This window comes from Vigna angularis, chromosome 1 (genome assembly GCF_016808095.1).
Source record: "Vigna angularis cultivar LongXiaoDou No.4 chromosome 1, ASM1680809v1, whole genome shotgun sequence".
NCBI classification, from domain to species: domain Eukaryota; kingdom Viridiplantae; phylum Streptophyta; class Magnoliopsida; order Fabales; family Fabaceae; genus Vigna; species Vigna angularis.
In genome coordinates, this window is record NC_068970.1 from 21,435,576 (window position 1) to 21,453,316 (window position 17,741).

General features: G+C 35.8%; 2 protein-coding genes across 2 annotated transcripts; one reads left to right on the forward strand and one right to left on the reverse strand.

The window, feature by feature from the left end:
* Positions 1 to 235: 235 nt before the first annotated feature.
* On the forward strand, positions 236 to 1,760 carry LOC108334543 (probable LRR receptor-like serine/threonine-protein kinase At4g36180). Its single transcript, XM_017570380.2, has one exon. It carries the CDS (start codon positions 341 to 343, stop codon positions 1,613 to 1,615), a length of 1,275 nt encoding a protein of 424 aa, XP_017425869.1. The 5' UTR covers positions 236 to 340; the 3' UTR covers positions 1,616 to 1,760.
* Positions 1,761 to 9,570: 7,810 nt separating this feature from the next.
* LOC108323856 (uncharacterized) lies at positions 9,571 to 17,529 on the reverse strand. The gene is made up of 9 exons (XM_017556644.2): positions 16,602 to 17,529; positions 16,307 to 16,423; positions 15,558 to 15,640; positions 14,157 to 14,593; positions 13,041 to 13,216; positions 10,852 to 10,937; positions 10,646 to 10,779; positions 9,953 to 10,252; positions 9,571 to 9,792 (listed from the first exon to the last, which is right to left on the reverse strand). The coding sequence occupies exons 1-9, from the start codon at positions 16,983 to 16,985 to the stop codon at positions 9,602 to 9,604; spliced, it is 1,908 nt and encodes a 635-aa protein (XP_017412133.1). The 5' UTR covers positions 16,986 to 17,529; the 3' UTR covers positions 9,571 to 9,601.
* Between the last annotated feature and the right edge of the window lie 212 nt (positions 17,530 to 17,741).

Sequence of the window (17,741 nt, forward strand, 5' to 3'; positions counted from 1 at the left end):
AATAACTATTTTTTATGTAAAAAAACAAGAAAAAATGAATAAACACCTCGATATTATCCAAATCTGTAAATTTAATAAAAACAAATCCAAGAATCAAACAAAAACCTACAAAACTTCAAAGTACGAATATAGAAGAAGTACTATTCTTCTCCCCTATTTTCTTTTTTTCTTTTTTTCCTTGTAATAAACAGAACATATGCATTGCAGAAGCTTCTGACACCCAAAAGATCTCTGACACCATTCATTGTAGAAAAAAATAAGGCGAGTTAATGTTGAAAAAAGAAACCATTAATCTGAGCTCTTTCTTCCTTCACCGTCGTCTCCTATCACAAAACTCAAAATGCTCTCTCTCACGCTCACTTCCTCTCACTTTCACCTTTTTCTCACTCTCTCACTGTTCCTAACATCATTCGTTACCGATTCAGCCACGCATTGGAGCGACACCCAGCTTCTCAAGGAACTAAAGAACAACCTTAACCCTGTTTCCATTACCCCAGGCTCCTGCATCTTCTCCTGGGACTTCTCCTATGATCCCTGCGACAACCTCTTCACTGACAAGTTCACCTGCGGCTTCAGGTGCGACGCCGTCGTTTCGGGAACCACTCGCCTCACCGAACTCACACTCGATCCCGCTGGTTACTCCGGCACGCTCTCCGCCACCTGGAACCTCCCCTACCTCCAAACTCTCGACGTCTCAAACAACTTCTTCTCAGGCCCAATCCCCGATTCCTTCTCCAACCTCACTCGGTTAACTCGACTCGGTTTATCGAAAAACTCCCTCACCGGAACTATACCCTCTTCCTTATCTTCCCTCTCTAACCTTCAAGAGCTTTACCTCGACAACAACAACCTCCAAGGACCAATCCCCGTCACTTTTAACCGCCTCACCAACCTTAAACGCCTCGAAATGCAGTCCAACAAGCTAAACGGTGTCCTTCCCAGTTTGAGCTCTCTCAACAATCTTTACTACTTGGACCTAAGTTTCAATCTTTTCACCGGACGGTTCCCCTCCTCCCTGCCGGAATCTCTGGTCCAGATTTCAATGCGGAACAACAGCTTAAGTGGCGCGTTGGAACCCGAATCTCTGAGGAACTTGAACTACTTGGAAGTAGTGGATTTGACTGCCAACAGGTTAAGCGGTGCCGTTCCGTTTGCGCTGTTCGAGCTTCCCTCGTTGCAGCAGGTGGCGCTCTCTTTCAACGAGTTCTCGCACCTGGAAGCGCCTTACGCTTTGGAAATGCATAGCGGAATTATAGCGGTTGATCTGAGCAACAACGAGCTTGGGGGGTTTCTGCCGTTGTTCCCGGCGTTGATGCCGAGGCTTTCGGCTCTGTCGTTGGAGAACAATAAGTTCGTGGGAATGATTCCGACCCAGTACGCGTTGAAGACAGTTTTCCCCGAGGCTGGGATAGCTCCGTTCGAGAGGCTTTTGTTGGGGGGAAACTACTTGTTTGGAGCTATTCCGAGTCCTCTAATGGCGCTTCAACCGGGTTCTGCCATGGTGAGGCTTGTGGATAATTGCTTGTATAGGTGTCCTATCAGTTTCTTCTTTTGTCAGGGAGGTCAACAAAAGTCATTTGAAGAATGTAAAAGATTTAGCCGCTTCATTCCCTAGATTACGCCTCTCGTCTACATTTTCATGGCTTGCTCTTTCTTCTTTCTTCCTTTCTTACCACTGCAACTTTTCCACCTTCTTCCTCCTATTTCCTCTTTTATAATTTTTTGTCTCTTTGATATATTTAAGACCACCTTCAACTAAATATCTATTATATCTTTTGTAGGAATTAGTTAATTTTACTTAATACATTTTAGTTTATCACAAATATTTAATCATAATAGATTAGGTTTTGTTCACTTGGATTTAGGAAAGATTGATGAAATGGATTTGATAGAATTTGAAAATAATTTTTGTTGTTATTTATTTGAATGGATTCGAAAGTAGGTAAGAGTAGATTTTGAAGTAAATTTTTTTAATTTATCATATCAATCAAATCTTACACTAATTTTCACAAATATTGATTCCAAATTCATTCTCACGAACTTCTAAATTCACTTAAATAAACAATAAAAAGATTTATCTTCAAATCTTCTCAAATTCATTCGTTCCTCTTAAATTCATTTGAACAAAAGATTAAGAAATGAATTTTTATATTATTAATGACTTAATAAAGACGTATACTTTCCTCTTAAATTCATTTGAACAAAAGATTAAGAAATGAATTTTTATATTATTAATGACTTAATAAAGACGTATACTTTTGAGTACAATAGGTAGATCTTTTGTTAATCGATTCCAAAACAAATTAAATATAAATTTTAGTAAATAATAATTATATATATGTTTTTTTATAAATAAGACAAGAACGTATTACTTTTTATGTTTTCAATATTTGACAAAAATATTGTTCGTCATTAACTTACTCATATCAACACTATGTTATGTTATGTTGATAAATATTGAATGTGAGTATATAAAGATAACGTAAAATTATGTAATTAAAACAACAAGATTTAAATTCATGAAGCAGAAAAACTTGAGGATAAATTCACAAAATGATTCTAACTTAAAAAACTAAAAAGACAATCAAATAAAATTTGAAGAAAATGAGAGAAGATTATGTTTAGATCATAAAAGTTGGAAATTCTAGTAACGTGTTCGAATTATAAGATCTTAAAACAGAAAACAAAGAAGGTCATTCTGGAGGTAAAAATACATTTTAAAGTTAGGTTTAGTGTTATCCAAATTTATAAATATGCACTAGATTTTACAAAATGACAAATAGTTAGAAAATTGATTAAAAGTGTACTTGAGCCTTTAATTTTGTCATCTTTATAATATGATAAAAAGAAAAATATAATATTCCGCTTTGGAGTGTTGATTAATAAAATTAAAAAGGTGATTTAATGGTAAAGAACGTTAGTTAGATATAAAAAGAAATGTGATATCTTGAAAGGGAATTACTAGTGAGGAAGGAGATTATGAGTGTGTTGTTTTAGGTTCGTTCATGTTTACGAAAACAAAAGAAAACATTATTTTAAGATGGTAAGTCCTATGTTGCAAGATTTTGTGTCTTTTACTTCTCTCAAGGGTTCCAAGCATGTGACCGTGTCAGACAGAGACATGCACGTTCGCGGCATGCCCAAAATAATGCATGGGGTGGTCTGGCCCACTCTCAGAATGTGGTGGGCTCTATTTTGGGGTAACTTTTCGATGATGTTTCCTGGGTTTACACTGCATCTCTAACCATTTCACTTTCCACCTTCAATTTTTTTTAATATATTATTTAGTACTTATTTTTGAAGATTTGTAGGAGGTTTGGTTCAAAGTGATCATACTTTTTGAAAAAATTCATTAAGGTCTCATATTTCGATTAAAAATGTTTAATACGGTCCTTTTTGTTGATGTCGTTAAAAATATAACAGTGTAAATGTCACCGTGGCCAAACCTGAGTGAGTTATTTTGTCTGATGATTACGTGATAATGTGAAGTGAAGTGAGCTGGTGGAAATATTTTAAAACAAATAAAATGACAAGGTAGGTGGTAGGTTTAAGTCTGGGTTAAAGAAAATTACCCTTATCTAAGACTGATTTCGCCGTTTTTGGTTTCAACATTGTGCTGTAAGTGGTGTTGTAATTAGGGTTGGTTGTTGATTCCTTGAAGGTGAAATTGGAACAACGTACGTACGTGAGGTAAGTGATCCTAATCTAAGCCTAATTACTTGATGTTGTTGTTGTTGTATTTGGGGGTTAGGGTTTAATTATATTTTGTTCGATTGATGATGATTTTAGGGGTATAAATTTGTTGGTTAAATATTGTATGTTGAATTGTTTTGTAATGCGTTGTCTATTGTGTTTTAAATATGATTACAGTTGTCACTTCTTGGGTGATTGAAGACAGTGAGCAAGATTGTCGGCTTTTTGGGGTTGATAGTGGTCACATTGTTGTTAGTTTAAGTAATTTTAATGGTCCCCCGTTTGCATTTGAGTGGTAGGGATTGGGATGTCTGGGGAAAGGTTTGAGGTAGTGGTCCACCATGGTGGGACCTTGATAAAACAAATCCCCTTTAAGTACATAGATGGAGAGATTGCTTATTGGGACATTGATCCCGATAAATGGAGTTTTTTTGAAATACTAGGTGCACTAAAAGATCTGGGGTACCTTCAACATTTGTTACATATGATAGAGGGACAATGAATATGATGAAGGGGACAAACTTTTTAGGGAAAGTTAACTTGTATGTTGTACATGGCGTGGACGATGCAGTGGTTGTAAAAGATGATGTGAACCAAATTTATTTACTTTGTAAAGCTGAAGCACCTGGTTGGAGTGGTGAGGGTAGTGGGGTTGTAGGTTTCCCACATGTTGAGCATGGTGATGAAGGAAATATAGAGGAGGTTGAAGTGCAGAATGAGGTTGAAAAAAGAGCAGTTGAATATGGTGAAGTAGGGGTGCAATTGGTGACTTAGGGTGGATTGGTTAGTCAGGGTGAGTTGGTTAGTCAGGGTGAGTTGGTTAGTGAGGGTGAGTTGATGGGGACAGATGGCGGATTGAAGGTGGAGGTAGATATAGAGGGTTGAGTTTAGGTGGATGTAGATGGTGGAGTGGAGCTGGAAAGTAATGGTGGAGAGGAGGTGGATGGTGGAGTGGAGATGAAAAGTAATGCTGGAGAGGAGGTGGATGGTGAAGTTGAGGTGGACAAAGATGGTGGAGTGCAGGAAGAAGTTGTAGTGGAGAGTGAGGTTGAAGTTGAAGTCGAGAGTGAGGATGGAGTGGACACTGAGGTTGAAGTTGAAGTTGAGAGTGAGGATGAAGGACATATGGATCATTTTAGTGGTGAGGAGTATGTGGAGGAGCCAGAAGAGGTTGGTACTGGTTTGGAGGACAGTGATGAAGAGTATAGGCTGAACCCAGTGCTAAGGGGTTGTTAGATGATGAATGACATTCTGATGTCCTATTAACTCCAGAAAATAGTGGTAGTGAGGACGACACTGAAGATAGACCAGAGCCAGGTTCTTTTCCTACATATGAGAAACAAAAGTCAATGGCAGATTACAAATGGGAAGTTGGTACTTTATTTACAGATAAGGATGGTTAAGAAGGCCATTAGAAGTTATGTTGTGCATACTGGGAGGGCTTTGGAGTTTGTTAAAAATGATAAGCGTAGGGTGAGGGTTAGATGCATGGGTGGACAAGGTAAGTGTCCATGGGTAGCTTATTGTGACTATTTGCCAACACGATAATTTTGGCAATTAAGAAAAATAAATGATACCCATAGTTGCAGCAGGCAACTTAACATCAAAATTATGAATACAAAGTGGCTGAGTCACGAAATAGATAGGTCTTTATAAGACAATCCAAATTTAAAGGTCAAAGACATACGTAATAAAGCATTACGTAAATGGAATACAAAAGTTTCCATCTCCAAAGCACGAAGGGCAAAATTAATGGCAACAAATCAACATAGTGGAGATTTTAAAGAACAGTTTAAAAGAATATATGACTATGCGTATGAAACTATTGAGGTCTAATCCTAGGTCAACAATTAAGGTGAAGGTTGACAGTGATGATGGTGAGACAATTTTTAAAAGATTTTATGTTTGCTTGAAAGGTTCTAAGGACAACTTTGTCAGTTGTAGGCCAATTATTTATTTAGATGGATGTTTTTTGAAATGGCAGTATAAGGGAGAGTTGTTCACTACAATTGGAAGGGACCCAAATGACCAAATGTTTCCCCTTGCATATGCGGTAGTTGAAGTAGAGAACAAAGAGACATGGGGTTGGTTTTTGCAGTTATTGATAGAAGACCTTGGAGGAAATGAAGTGTGTGCTGGGTGCACGTGGATGTCTGACCAACAAAAGGTACACGTATTCCTTACATTATTATATACATTTAACTCACTGTAAATTATGTTTTAAACTTTCATGTATTTATTCATGTGGACAGGAGTTGATGCCAACTGTGCAAGAACTTTTGCCTGGGGTAGACCAAAGATTCTGCATGAGGCACCTCTACGCAAATTTTAGAAAGAGGTTTCCTGGTCAGATTTTGAGGAGTCTGATGTGGAAGGCTGCCACTAGCACGTACCCCAGGCATGGGAGAGAGAAATGCTGAATATAAAAGAGGTCAACGTAGAAGCTTATAAATACATGATAGTCATTCCCCCAGGTAAAATTTGTCAGTAAGATGCCCCCTTGAATCAGTTTTGCATGGTTGCTCATTTGTTTCATTTATATTCATAACAAGTATTGGTCAAGGTCTCGATTCACAACTCAAGTTGTATGTGATTCCCTTGACAACAATATTTCTGAAGCTTTCAACAGTGTTATTGTGCTTGCCAAAGGAAAACCAATAATCACAATGCTGGAGGAGATAAGACTTTATCTAATGAAACGTTGGGCCACCAATAGAAGTAAGGTCACATCTATGAATTTCACTATCTGCCCAAAGATAAATAACAGGCTTATGAAGGAATCAAATTTGTCTAGATATTGGATCCCAAGGTAAACTTGTTATTTATAATCATATCCAATCTGATTTATGTTGATGTCCATTGTTAATTTATTGGAATGTGCTTTGTTTTTGTCAACTGGTCTGGACGAAAGTTGTTTGAGGTTAAACACACTGCAGCAATGGCAAACAAGTTCATAGTGGACCTTGAGAGTCAACACTGTAGCTGCAGGAAGTGGATGATAGGTGACATCCCATGTTGTCATGCAATTGCAGCAATGAACTACTCAAATGAAGACCCACGAAATTTCATACTCTCTTGGTTCACAAGATCCACATATGAAGAGACGTATGTCTCTATGATTTATCCTGGGCAGTTGCTATGGGAAAGAACAAGCTATGTTGATGTCCTGCCACCAGTTATTCGAAAGTTGCTTGGGAGGCCAAAGACAAAAAGAAAGTTGGAGGCGTGGGAGTTAACAAAGGATACCACCCAAATGAGTGTTGGTGGCCATAGAAAGAAATGTACCATCTACCGTCATTGGACACAACAGAAAGAACTGCCCCTTACGTCCAGACATCACACAACCAACATGTCCCTTAGCCTCACAGTAAACATGTCCCGAATCCTCGCAACCACCACAACCTACTCAGGAGTCATTCCACATTCAACACCACCAATCTTGAGGAAGAAGTTAGATTTCAGAAGAAAAGTTTAGACGAACTTTGGATGTATTTTGAACTTATAAAAAACTCCTGAACTATGTAGTATGTTGATGTAATTGTATTTTGATGAACTAATTTACTTATGTATATTCACAACTGATGTGATCAAGTTTTATTATTTACTTTGATTGTCATGTAATCAACTTTTATCATATACTTTCTAGGTGCACTTTAATTATGTAGTCATGACAAACACTTGTGTTAGTATATTATGGCATAGATGTTACACGTGTTGATATCCATTTGGGACCAAAAGTAATAGTTTTAAATTCAAAAGGGGACCACATTGGACATTTTAAAATGAAAGCGGATACTAAATTTAACATTTCACAAGAACACCTTCACATTACATTGACCTTCACCTTCACATTACATGAACATAAACAACATAAACATTTACCTACACTTCGACCTAAACATTGAGCTTCACCTTCACATTGATATGAACATAAACACTGACCTAGACCTCAACGTAAACATTGACCCACCTACGAAGATCAACCTAAATAGACCCACATTGTCACAGTGTTCAGCGCAATAACAACACACATAGCTCCAAGTAACAATTTTATCATTTTCTACAACTTTTGGACTAAAATTTCCTACTCACATATCCTCCTCCTTTGTCTGACAATTTCACCATCTCTTTCGTCATTATTTTCTTCATTACACCACTTGAAAAAGTTACAGTACATCCCTCTTGAAGATCCACCCTGTTATGCACCAAATAAGCCACCAAAATTGGTTCTGACTCATCAATCTTTGAACAAATAAATTTCAAATAAAGTGACAAGGGTATTTAAAAAACCTTGTAATGACAACATCCCAAAATTGTCTGCCAGCATTCTGTGGAGTTCTCGTCACTTTGCTCACAGCATAATCACCACATTTGCAACGAGAGATTATCCCACCTCCCCTCCAACCACCATCATTTGCGGATTGCGAATTTCTTTCCTACCCTGATTTGGAACAAGAAGAATAACCTTGGGAAGAAACCATTTTTATCTACCCGCAACCACTGTGCTAAAAAAAGGGAACAACCTAATCACCCGTTTTATTAGACACAATAACCTCAACTTTAAACATTTCCACCAACTTACTTCAACTGTAATCATCAAACAAAACAACTCACTCAGGTTTGGCCACGGTGACATCTACACAGTTATGTTTTTAACGGCGTCAACGAAAAGGACCATATTGAACATTTTTAAACGAAATATGAGACCTTACTGAGACTTTTCAAAGGGTAGGATTAGTTTGAACCAAAACCCTAAAAGTTTTTTTTTATATAATATCAAAATTTCATATTTAAAACGTTTTTAATATTTAAAAAATTTGAAAAAGTTGGTCAAAGATTTTTTGCAGTTCCTCAGTTATTATTCTTCATGCTACCATATTTCTCGTGCATCTGAAAAACCAGCATCGGATCTCAGTTTCTCTCTTCGTTCCTCCCTTTCGTTCTCTTTTCGTTCCTAGCTTTGGCACACTCTCGTTCCATTGCTCCCAAACACACACAGGCACCACGTCTTCGTCTTCTCAGGCAGCACAACTTTATCTTCTTCTTCGTCAATGTTGGTTTTGTTGGTGGATCCAGCCACACACCACACAGTGTTTCGTTCTTGTCATTTCGGTGCTCTTTGCTTCGTCCATTGTCGTTGTTGGGCAAAGTGCATTCCTTTGCTATATTTATTTTCAATTTTATAATGTGTTGTAGATATAGATCACGCTTTGTAGAGGTAGTATTTAGAGAATTAAAAGTTATAACAATTTTCATGACTGATCCGCCGGTTTCCAAACGCGATGGGTTGAATTGGATGTAGGCTGAATCGGTTTTCAACATTCGATTCAACGTCCATCACATTTGTAGACCCGATTCAGCGTAACCTTTTTTTTAATGATTTAATGTACTATAAATTTTCTGTTTATATTTTCATGATTTTAATTTTTCTGCCATTATAATTATTTATGTTGTTAATAAAATTTAATTATTTGATAGACATTTATAACTCTTTATATTTTGATTTAGTTTTGTTTTTTTAATTGTAATTTATGAGTTCGTGCTCTTTATTTTAAAGTGAATAAACGATCAGTTAACCTAACATGTATTCAAGCTCATTCGAGTATTGCCAACATTATTAGAATTTATAATTACCTAAATGTGTCTTGTGACCTTTAAAAAATAATATGTTTAATGTATTTATTTAAATGATATTTTTGTATAATATTCAAAGAGTTGCTTATGAGATTGTATGCTTTGTTAAGTTCTACTTTAATTTAAATGGTCCTACTTTGTTTGTTTTGTGAAAAACAAATACTGTGTTTTGTGATTTAAACTTTTGTTTGAACCTCCCATTTTTAAAGGTTGAAGGGATAGACGTCATCCAAGAAACTGAGATCGAGGAACCAAATATAATTAAATTACTATATTATATGTTTAATTTCTTTCGAAATTTTTTATAAATTCCTAATGAATTTCCCCTGTGCTTATCCAACAAAGACAACAACTCTTTATCATTTTCTTTCTCTAAATGAGAATAAGCCTTCTCAACATAGCTGAACTCGCGTCCATACATATACGATGCACATGCTGCTTTGCATGTGAGTAACTGCAAATCATCTGAGACAATTCAAGAAAACTCATTAGCATGACTAAAAATAAAACAATAATAGTGAATGAACATGCAACAATATTTCTAGTGAAGTTTATATAGACACTGATACTGTAACTTCACTGTCACTTAACACGAGGTCAAACCGTTCCAATTATATAATTATACCTGATTCAATCTCGGATTCTAGCTTGCTATTGCTGAAATGTCTTGTTATCCACCACCTACAGCGAAGATACCAAGATTTTCCCGATGTACCATCCGTAAATATTTTAGGGGTTTTGTCAAAGGAACGAAGTTGCTTGTGTCCATTTTTGGTTTGCATGGGGCATGAAGACATACAGTCTTCTTCGTAGGAATACAGCGTTAAGAAACATGAAGATAACACCTTCCACGTATTGTGTTCTGAATCTGTAGCATCTAAATGTAAAGCAATCATTTCCAGCATAGACTCAAGACTATACTCTCCTGCAAAGTACCAAGGAATCCAATCAACAACATAGACATCATGTATTATTAAGCATATAAGATATCGCTTAGTCTGTAGCAGAAGAAGAAATTATCAGAGCAAATATTTCTAAATCTGTAATTAGAGGAACCAATGCGTGACATCCAATCAGAGACAACTTATTCAAATTTGAAGAGATTAATACAAAAGATAACAATTGAGGAAAAACTGCAGGCTAGGAGTTCCTCAGTTTCCTGGTCACTTATATTTCTTCTCCTACTGCCGTTCCCCCATTTTTCTTTCATTAACTTCTTTCTCTATCTCTTTTCAAGTTGACATTGGACTCAACTTGAGAGAAATAAAGATATAAATTATTCAAATCATACAAAAGACGTGATTGAGAACGAAGGTACCATTTTGGTGCATCTTGATAAGTTTGGCTAAGGCATCACTACATGTTGGATCCTTCTTCAATATATTCTCAAAACAGATAAGAAGCATGCCAGAGTTGTTTCGATCAAAACGCTCCAAGAGAGCAGCCCTCACTCTACAAGGGTATGCACATCAGTAACTTAAATAATCATAACAAAGAGCACCTTAAAAAAGATAGGGGATATACCTTAATGGCAATACAGAGGCTGCATTACAGCACTGCTTCTCAAGCATATTTAGAGCCTCGTCAACTTGTCCTCCAATTAGCAACAGCTGGCAATAAAAAATAAAGTGAAGCCATTTTTTATATCTAAAAGATTATCCTATGCTGAAAACAACTGTCAAATAACTTCTATAACAGACGCAAAGTAGGGACGTGCATGTGCATCCAGGAAAGGGAATACGCTGTGAGAATTGCAAAGCTGAACATAATCAGTTGCTTTGTGCAATTTCAGATGGATAATTGATTTCATTTAATACTTGCTACTGATATTTCCAAAGATGGATAACAAAATAAGCACATGGAAGGAGTGAGAATCAATTAGTAATAGCACGCAGTTGCACAAAGGACTTTCAAAAGCTCAGATACAAGGACATAGTTGTCTTGTCTGCTCGGGTTAAACAATGGGAATTGCAAGGATTGAACCTCTAATCATTTGATATATTGAGGCTCTAGTACAATGTTAAGGACATAACAAAAGCTTCTAATATTAGAGGCGGTAGATGCCTATAAACAGTTAAGGACATCAGAACGATATGTCAATTGCCACAGAAACAAACTACACAGCTAGTACGAAAAACAATGAGCTCCTCTTAGTGTTGAAGATGGTTTCGGCGTTTTGCTGCAATGTTCCTAAGAAACTATTAACAGAAGGTTGTTACATCTTTTTCTGTAATGCAACAACAATAATAATATGCTATAGGTGCATTAAGCATTTTGGTAAAATGACGAAACATAGTATTAACATACATCATAAGGATATCCTTTGAAAGGAAAGCACAAAGACATCATTGTCCTAATACAACACAATCAAGGTATGCAATGTTAATATTTAGAATGAATTGAAATCTGGGTACACTCCACATGGTTCAATGCAACATTGGCATTCCTAAAGGATACACAAGTAAAAGCATTACTTTCCCTTTCATTTCATCAATTCCTTGAAATGGTCTAATGCTTTCACATTTCACTAGTTCAACAAACACAAATTACTTGAATAACAATAAAAAATACTAAAATATCCATTATGTATGGTAGCAAAGCCATTAGGAAGGAAAGTTATAACCAAAAACTTGCAGAGTAATAAGAAAAAGTATGAAAAGGCAGCAGGGACCGGTTGTTGACAATAGCAGCATGGTTTAATACAGTGCAAGTCCTATAATTTTAAGGAATTATGCAAAGAATAAATGCATTGCACTGATCAACACCACAATAAGACTTGCAATTATACCAAAATAAAAGAAGATTAGGTACAGACACAGCAGAATTAGTTCTTACCTAATATAGAGTGGCAACTTCTAAAATATTGAAATAATTAGTTCTTTAATCTAGTCCAATTTTAAGTTTAATAAAATTCTGTACGCAATTGGTTTTTCATCTAACAAGTTTTAGTTTCAACCAGAATTCCCTTATTTCTCATCCTTCCCCTTTCAAAATTGTTTAAAAATTTGAAAATGGTTCACCAGAACATAATTGATGCTGAATTAGTTCAAAACTAAAAGTAATACAAAATTATTTATTTGAAATGACTTCAAATTTATCTTGATTCACTTAAACAAAAAGTTTCAGGTCATTTCTCTATCGGTGAATGTATCAAATGATTGTAGAAAAGATTCATACTAGCTGCAGATCCTAATTATACCTTCTAGGAGGTGTACAACCCAAGACCTAGAGTTACCAGGCCTTGGCCGAGAACCATCCTGTTCCACAACACTTAGCCAATAGGTAACAAGTAATGAAAATAAACTAAATCATAAAACCAAATGATTAAGGTATAAATATGGTTTATCCCCATTTAACTATGGGCCAAGGTGACATTATTCACCATCACGGCCCAGACCCATTCAAAAAGTATAAATTTTGAATCAATTTATTCGAGTATTTAATTCTTTAAACTTCCATCTCTGATTATTGAATTGAGTATTGGAAAATCTTGTGCAGACATCCTCCATTCAGTTCTGAGGACAAGTGCAACAACGCATGGAGCACCCGAAGCAAAGCTTAAGACAAAGTACTTTTGAGCAAGTACAGGAGGTAATGTAATAAATTATTGCTTCAACCGTTATGAACCTGATTTTCAGTTTAACAAACATGAACGAAATACAAAATGATGTTTAGTGGCAACATCAAAGTTACTTGAAATGTATGATCTATACCTGTACCAATGGAAGTAATGCTGCCGAAGCAGAAGGTTCTGAGTTGAGAGCTAGTTGCAAATATTTCACTGAATTTTTGTAATAGTCATTAGGCTGATCTATTTGCAAATACATGAACTCCTCCAAATTGCTCTCATCAGAAAAATGCAAGGGCAGCAACCACAAATCAAGTCCCCCTATGTAAATGCACAAAAAGACATTATTGAAGTTACTAGTAAACCAGAGAGTAATCACTATCAAAACCAAGAAATGATGAGCAATAAGCTCTGAAATAAAGAAAAGAATATAACAAAAATAAAGAAAAGAAAGAGTAAAGGAACAGAGAAGACAAGAGACTGTTTATGTTACTCACTAAATAGTGAAACAATTATAGAAAACAGCATACCCAGGAATTTTGAGTAACCTGTTCCTCTCAACCAATGCACAAAAATCCCATACTATATTCCCTTATCCTTTATTATATACCCTCATTATATACTCTGGGAAATCTCTCTGCTACATCATAACCACAGGAAGAGTAAGCTCTCTATCATAAATTATTCTTCTAATGGAGGCCTATAGAGAGATATTCCTGTAGGGGAGCCAGTCTGAACTGAAAATATTTAAGTATTTAACACAGACTTCTGAAAATTATAAACAGATTAACATGGGATATTCAAAGGGAAAGAAAATTGTCACCCACAACAATTTAGAGCTCTGATCCAGTGAAAGCATGCCAGTTGGATTATATCACACTCAAAACAGAAATAGATAAAAGAAAAAACATGAAGAGTCTCAGTGCCGAATTAGTGGCATTTTCTGAAGTTTCAAGTAGTCAGTGGGAACTCTACACCCTCATTTTCTTTATCTCAAACATAAACCATAGTAATAGGCGGAGGGGTTGTTTAGCAAAACTACTCTTAGGTTGCTGCAAACAAGTAACAATTAGCAAGATAAAAATTACAATCTAGCCTTATTAGGATCATGAGAAATATCTAAGCAATATTTTCCATCCAAAAAGAAAAATTAAGTAGGAAAATTCATATAAAATCATATAAGCACATATACATTCTCATTCCGGTGTGCATCGACAGAATATAGATATTCCACCTGTTAAGTGAAAAAAAAAACACTTACCAAGGCCGTGTAAGATATCTTGTGTAAGACCTCCACTGTTAGAAAAAGGGTCTCCAAATCCGTTTTGCTCTTCAGAATTTAAGTAAAAACCTTCTGGTTGAAAGTTCTGATGTGTTTTTTCTCTTTTATTAGTACCAACCTCTATGTCTTCACTGAATACAACATCCCTAGATATATGCTTATCATTCATGATAGAGGCATCTGAATCACGTTGACAATGGGACTCAGCCATGTGGGATTCAACTGAATTATACGGCTCCGACTGTCCAGTTTTATTGGTAAATGAGATCTCCATATGTGAGTTCTCTTGCAAGTCAAACTGGTCTGAGTTTCTCCACTGGAATTCTTTGGGGATTGAAGAATACCACATCTCATAGAATGTCAACCCCATCATCATCTTTAACACAGGATCAATATCAACTTTGTTTTGTTCAATACTGAAAAGGAGAAACCAAAAGACAAAAATAAATGAAAAAGGATAGAAAGAGCAAGGGAATATAACACAATTTTTCAAACACTGACATGTATTTTTGTATTTTTGAAGTGAAAACCACCATTAATGAAGGAACACTATTTGTGAATGGAAAGTTCATATTAGAAGCCATTTCATAATACACTTCGGTGCCAAAAGCATAACATGATAATTTGGTCTTGTTTGAATCAATTTGCATATATTTGGAAGTGTATCTAGTACTTAACTACGCCAGTAGAGTACTTACTAGGCAACCTAACCTATGTATATTGAATAAGATAGCAGAAAATAAATGAAACAAACTGCAATTATAATTGCCAGAGTACTGAAACGGTTATACTCAAACGATGCATCACTTAGGCACTTCTTGAATGGTGAGAACACTTAAACGTAAGTATCTATCTAGGACATCAGACAATTCAAGGTATCTTTAAAAGTCACTATAAGGACTAATCCATCCCCAAAAGGAGGAGACCAATCCCAAATTCATCCTCGTCATTGGGGGCAGTGTCAATCATTTCGAATATTGACTTTATGCAATTATGTTTGTTTTTCTACATTGATAAAACTTACCTACTTTAAATGCTAGTAAACAAGGGCAATATTAAGCAGCATCATTCTTAGTTAGTTTGGATTTGATAACAGGCAGTCAAGTACCAAGGCCTCTGGAATAATAGAATTAAGATACTTGTCCAAACTCTCAGGAGGAATTGAACACCAATGATAATTACCATTACAACCTTATCAACCATTATGAGAAATTTAGGTTTTATTGAAAAACAACCCTGGTAAAAATATAATGACAATGCCAGGCAACCAGCTCACCACATTATTTAGTAATGAGAAGTTATGAAATCATCCACTCTTGGCATCATGGTTCAACACTTAATATTCTGCAAAGAGAACACATTAAAAATTAAATTACATACCATAAAGCAAGCTGGTATGCATCCCCTGCATTGCCTTGCATAAGACAGAAAAAGATGAACTCAAAGTGGACTGCGTATCTGCTCTGCTCCATAAACAAAATTCTACATTAAGAACCGAAGACTAAGCAAATCAAGCTTACAATTTGAAAGCACAATCGATGTCTCAATTGCAAAACATAATTTATTTATCAAGTGGAATTAAAGTCAGTGGAAAGTTTGATGAGATTGTTTGCAATGGAAATGGTAGAGCTTCCCACTAGCAAGTTTAAACATAACATGGGAGCAAACATATTATCACAACCTGATTGCTATCATACAGCTTGCACGTGAAAAAAGTTAATAAGTAAATAATTTTAAAATTACTAAGACGGTCAAATTTCAAATCTCAAAAGCTGAGAAAACATTTCTGTTTTCATCATTAATAATGGAAAACTGTCACCTTATTATTTATTCCGTTTCCTGTTTTGAAATATTGTTTTCATAATTTCCTATGCTAATCTTTCAAAACAAGAAAGAAAGTGAAAACAAATTGAATTTTTAGCAAATATTAATGAAAATAGGAAACGGAAACATCAAACTTTTTCTCAAGCATGCCTCTAGCTAGATAACTTCGAAAATGCAACCTTTAGGTATATTTTTAGAACAAGCTGTAAGTCAGAAACACTTACTACCTAACAAAGCAAATTTATAAACATTTAACAATAAAGGTAACAACTATAAAGCGTTTAGTTGGGGAGTCTGAAACATACCTGTAAAGGCCAAGTCTTCATTGATCCAATTTTTTTCGACCAAATATCATAGAGGTTCTTGATTCTTGTGGGATTAATAGAATTATTTTTCACACGATTTAGAAGCTCCATTAAAACCTACACACGGATCAGCATACATGCCAGTGTTCAGAAACTAACTAGATATCAAGAATAAAAGAAATTATAACAACAATATATAAAATCATATTAAACAAAAAGGTAGCAATTATCAAACAAGTAAAAAAAAATCAGCACTTGAAAAGCAAATAATAAGAGAAAAAGGGGATGAGGGTACCCAAAATTTAAGACGATTCATGAAGGGCGAGGTCTCATTAAGTGTGCCCTTCATATAGGCACTGAGAACACCACTTGCTTCGACCCAGTGATGCTGGTTGACGAGTCTGCGCAGCAGGTAGCGCAACCTCGTACGGTTTTCCTTCCTCAGAGGTTTGGGACCCAATCCCAAGACGTAGGAAGGCCTAGTAAGAGACAACAAGATTTTTTTTGCCAGCTTCTCTCGCGACCCCATTTGCCCTTCCTCGTTCACCATAAAACTCTTCCTCTTACAGCGCTTTGATTTCTTCGCGGTGGAACCGTCAGTTGTGGTCCCGGGTTCCACATCTGATCCATCAATTTCCATTGATAACAAACTAGAGACATTTTGCATTATCCCAACCATGGTTATCAAACTCGCGAATTAAAGTTTACGTGCTAACTCAGTGCTTCCGAGTTAACTCGGAAGCAAACTCGGATTTGGTATAGAATCGGTGGGCTCGTTAGTAGAATCGGTAGACTCGACTGAAATCGCGAGTTTGCTTTCAATTTGGCGAGTTCGTGAAGATTTAGGGCTCACATATTAGGGTTTTTTGATTTAGGTTGAGTGACGAAGCTCTACGCTCGCGTTTCATCCTTGCTTGCGTTTTGCCCTGCGGTCGCCGTTGGCCATGATTTCGCCGTCACCGATGGTAGCCGCGTGCCTCCTTCAGTGGTCGCACTGTTTCGCCTCTCCTGATATGCTCACAGCCCTTGGTTTGGGTAAATAATTTCTCTAGTTAAAATTGTCATATACTTTTAACTCATCAAATATAACTTTTAACTTATCAAATATGACCTTATTAGATAGAAAGTAGAACAATTATAATTATAAAAGTATAAAAAATAGAAAAATTATATGAAAAAGTTTTTATAAATTAGCTCCTACATAAAAAATAGAAAAATTATATGACGAGGCTAATTTTCATTTTTCTTTCTTATTTTGTTCTTCTAGGATGAACATACGGAGAGGTTATCCAAATTATGGATGACATTGTGCTGATGATGTGAGGATAAATTTTACTATTTCATATTTATTTTTAAAGGAAAAAATTTATTCTAATTTTTCTACTTATATTTAATTAGTATATAATTCGTCTTATCTTATCTTTACCAGATAATA

Bases quoted from the DNA above. Each gene is read 5' to 3' on its own strand.
- LOC108323856 (XM_017556644.2), bottom strand. From the start codon at position 16,985: ATGGTTGGGATAATGCAAAATGTCTCTAGTTTGTTATCAATGGAAATT. The intron at 15,641-16,306 runs GTATGTTTCAGA...TTTATGGAGCAG, and splicing joins TGAAGACTTGGCCTTTACAG to AGCAGATACGCAGTCCACTT. The intron at 10,938-13,040 runs GTATAGATCATA...TTTTATTGCCAG, and splicing joins CATTACTTCCATTGGTACAG to CTGTTGCTAATTGGAGGACA.
- LOC108334543 (XM_017570380.2), top strand. From the start codon at position 341: ATGCTCTCTCTCACGCTCACTTCCTCTCACTTTCACCTTTTTCTCACT.